At 37.5% G+C, this 2,520-nt stretch overlaps 1 protein-coding gene across 1 annotated transcript in view; it reads right to left on the bottom strand.

The window, feature by feature from the left end:
- The window catches only part of Med6 (mediator complex subunit 6), a 21,825-nt gene that overhangs the window by 11,177 nt on the left and 8,128 nt on the right, over positions 1–2,520 (bottom strand). Inside the window, exons 5-6 of the mRNA XM_004624836.2 lie at positions 2,175–2,283; positions 451–566 (exon numbers count right to left, since the gene is read on the bottom strand). Coding sequence (XP_004624893.1) covers positions 451–566; positions 2,175–2,283 — 225 coding nt within the window. The remainder of the gene's footprint in view (positions 1–450; positions 567–2,174; positions 2,284–2,520) is intronic.

A 2,520-nucleotide genomic window follows, 5' to 3' on the forward strand; every position in this document is an offset into this window, starting at 1 on the left:
TTTTTTAATTTTAGGGAAGGGTCTACAGAGTGTTCAGGGTCTCACTACTAGATCAGACTCATAGTGATCAACATGTTTACAGCCTCCCAAGAGCTGGAATTACAGCAGTATGCCACCACACCCAGTCTCAACTGCCATCTCAGTGTACCTCGGGGGCGGGGCTGGCATGGCAGGTCTGAGGATCTAACCCCCAGGCCCTGCGCCTGCAGAAGAATTTTATATCCTAGATTTTTTACTACCTGTTACACTTGAATAATCTTTGGCAATGGGAATATTTACCAGCAAAGTTATTTTTTAGGCCAGACCCGAAACAGTTTTCAATTAAATATGTGTGCCTAAAAACAAAAATCAAATCACACATACACAAACACAGACACAGACACAGACACAGACACACACACACACACACACAGAGACAAACAAGAAGCATTAGTCACACATTCTCATTACCTGAACAAATTTAGGTGGAAATTTTTGTCTAAGGTCTACAAGTAAAGCATCCACACGCTGTCTCTGAAAAATAGAGCTTGGTTCTTCTTTTCTTTTAGCTTTTGGCTTGACTTTATCTATTAAAATATAAAATCCACATCAAAATATTACCTAATTAGTTTGATGTCTCATATTGTATAACCTTTATCCACAAGTATGTACAAACTTCATTATTTTGAAAGGCCACTATAGTTATACAATCCCCCAAATAACATGAACACAGCATATGTGAAGAAGTATTCCAGCTCTCCTTAAATTTTGACATTTAAAAAATGATAAATATATCTTTTAAAGACACTTTAGTTTCAGTATATGAGTTTTAAAGCTAAAGATTTTCATATTTACCTAAACTACAACCTGGATTATTAGTATCATGCATTTTAAGTGGTCTTTCCCCACAAAACATATTGGAAATAATGAAAAATGCACATTTTATAAACTCAAGTTGGCATGTTCTAATTCACAGGACAAAGGTAGGAGTGGGAGGCCAAAAGACAACTATGAAAGTTTGAAACAACCTGAAGGAAAAATTTTGAATCTATTCACATGTAAAATTCATAATGGTGAGGGATAGGAGGTTACGTACATTGGGTATTAGCTTTAAATTATCTTTTTCTTTTTGTATTTGGTACAGGGTCTCACTAAGCAGCTCGGACTCATAATGATCCTCCTGTTTTCAGCCTCCCCATGGCTGGGATTACAAGAATGCACCATCACGCCTGGTCTCAGTGGCCAGCTCAGCATGCCCAGAGTCGGGACCAGCACAGCACGTGGTGCCAGGGATCAAACGCCACTCCCTGCACTTGCCTAAGCAGGAACTTAGTCTGCTGAGCTATCTCTCCAGCCCTAAATTATCTTAAATTAAGGGTTCTAGAAAGTATTACTCTAAACTTCATTAGATACAGAAAAATAGCTCCTGGGCCAACTGCATTTAACTAAGGCAAACTTTCTTATGCCAAACATCATTGTCTGCACCTATTAAAATCAAAATTACTAAATCAGAAAGACCATTCTATGGGTCTGAATTCCATACAAGGGCTACCTTATCCACTGTAACTTATTTTGAGTTATTAATCTCAGAGAAGAAAATGCAGACCACAAAAAACCTGCTACTGACATATCTCTGTAGTTTTTCTGTAAAAAGGTAACAGTAGCAGATTGGCAGCCACAGGAATTAAGGGACCTGGCACCACAAGAAGGAAGCAACACAGATGGATCAAAAACCAACCTGGTCATCTAAAGACGGGGCTGAAAGAGCAGCCCCTAATTTCCCCTACTTTCAAGACTAAAGTGAGAAGAGTTCAAAGTGTGAAGATAACTCAACAGATAAATAGGAAATACCTTGCTCATTGCCATCCCTGTTGCTCATGTTCCAAAGATTTTATAACCTTCTATGATGAATATGATCATTATGTATATCCAAATTGTGCCCATAAAACTTAAAACAAGAAAACCTTGAAGCACATTTAATAAGACTACCAGTTATCTAATAGATTGAATTTATATCCATTCCTATATAAAAGCTATTATTATCAAACCTAGTTACATGAATCATAGCTTCAGCAATGTCATTCTGCTATGAAAAACATATTTAGACAAAACATCAATAGCTGCTTTCTAAAGAAAACAGTTCCATCCTTAGAAAATCAGAAGTCATTTTAAGAGGGCCTGGGGATTCTACCTACCTGGTTCTTCGTGATCTTTGAAATGCCACCAATATCCTTTGGAGGGATGATATCGACAATAAGACATAGCTTCATCAAAAGCTGACTGAATGCCATGCACTGCAGTAAGCTTGCAAAAAAGATAATAAATTCTAAATCTCTCACAAGGTCAACCAAAATTTCCAAAGTAATTGTAAAATATTAGATATACAAAGAGAGCATTTTCCTATTTTTCTAAATCCATATCACTAAATAACCGGTATATGTACAGTCATGCCTCAGAACACACAAAGGACTGGTTCCAGGACCCTCCACAGACAGCAAAATCAATGCACCATCAAAACCCTTCTATTTCCCAGGCCTGCAG

This window comes from Octodon degus, unplaced genomic scaffold, assembly GCF_000260255.1.
Source record: "Octodon degus isolate 3935 unplaced genomic scaffold, OctDeg1.0 scaffold00007, whole genome shotgun sequence".
Lineage (NCBI taxonomy): Eukaryota > Metazoa > Chordata > Mammalia > Rodentia > Octodontidae > Octodon > Octodon degus.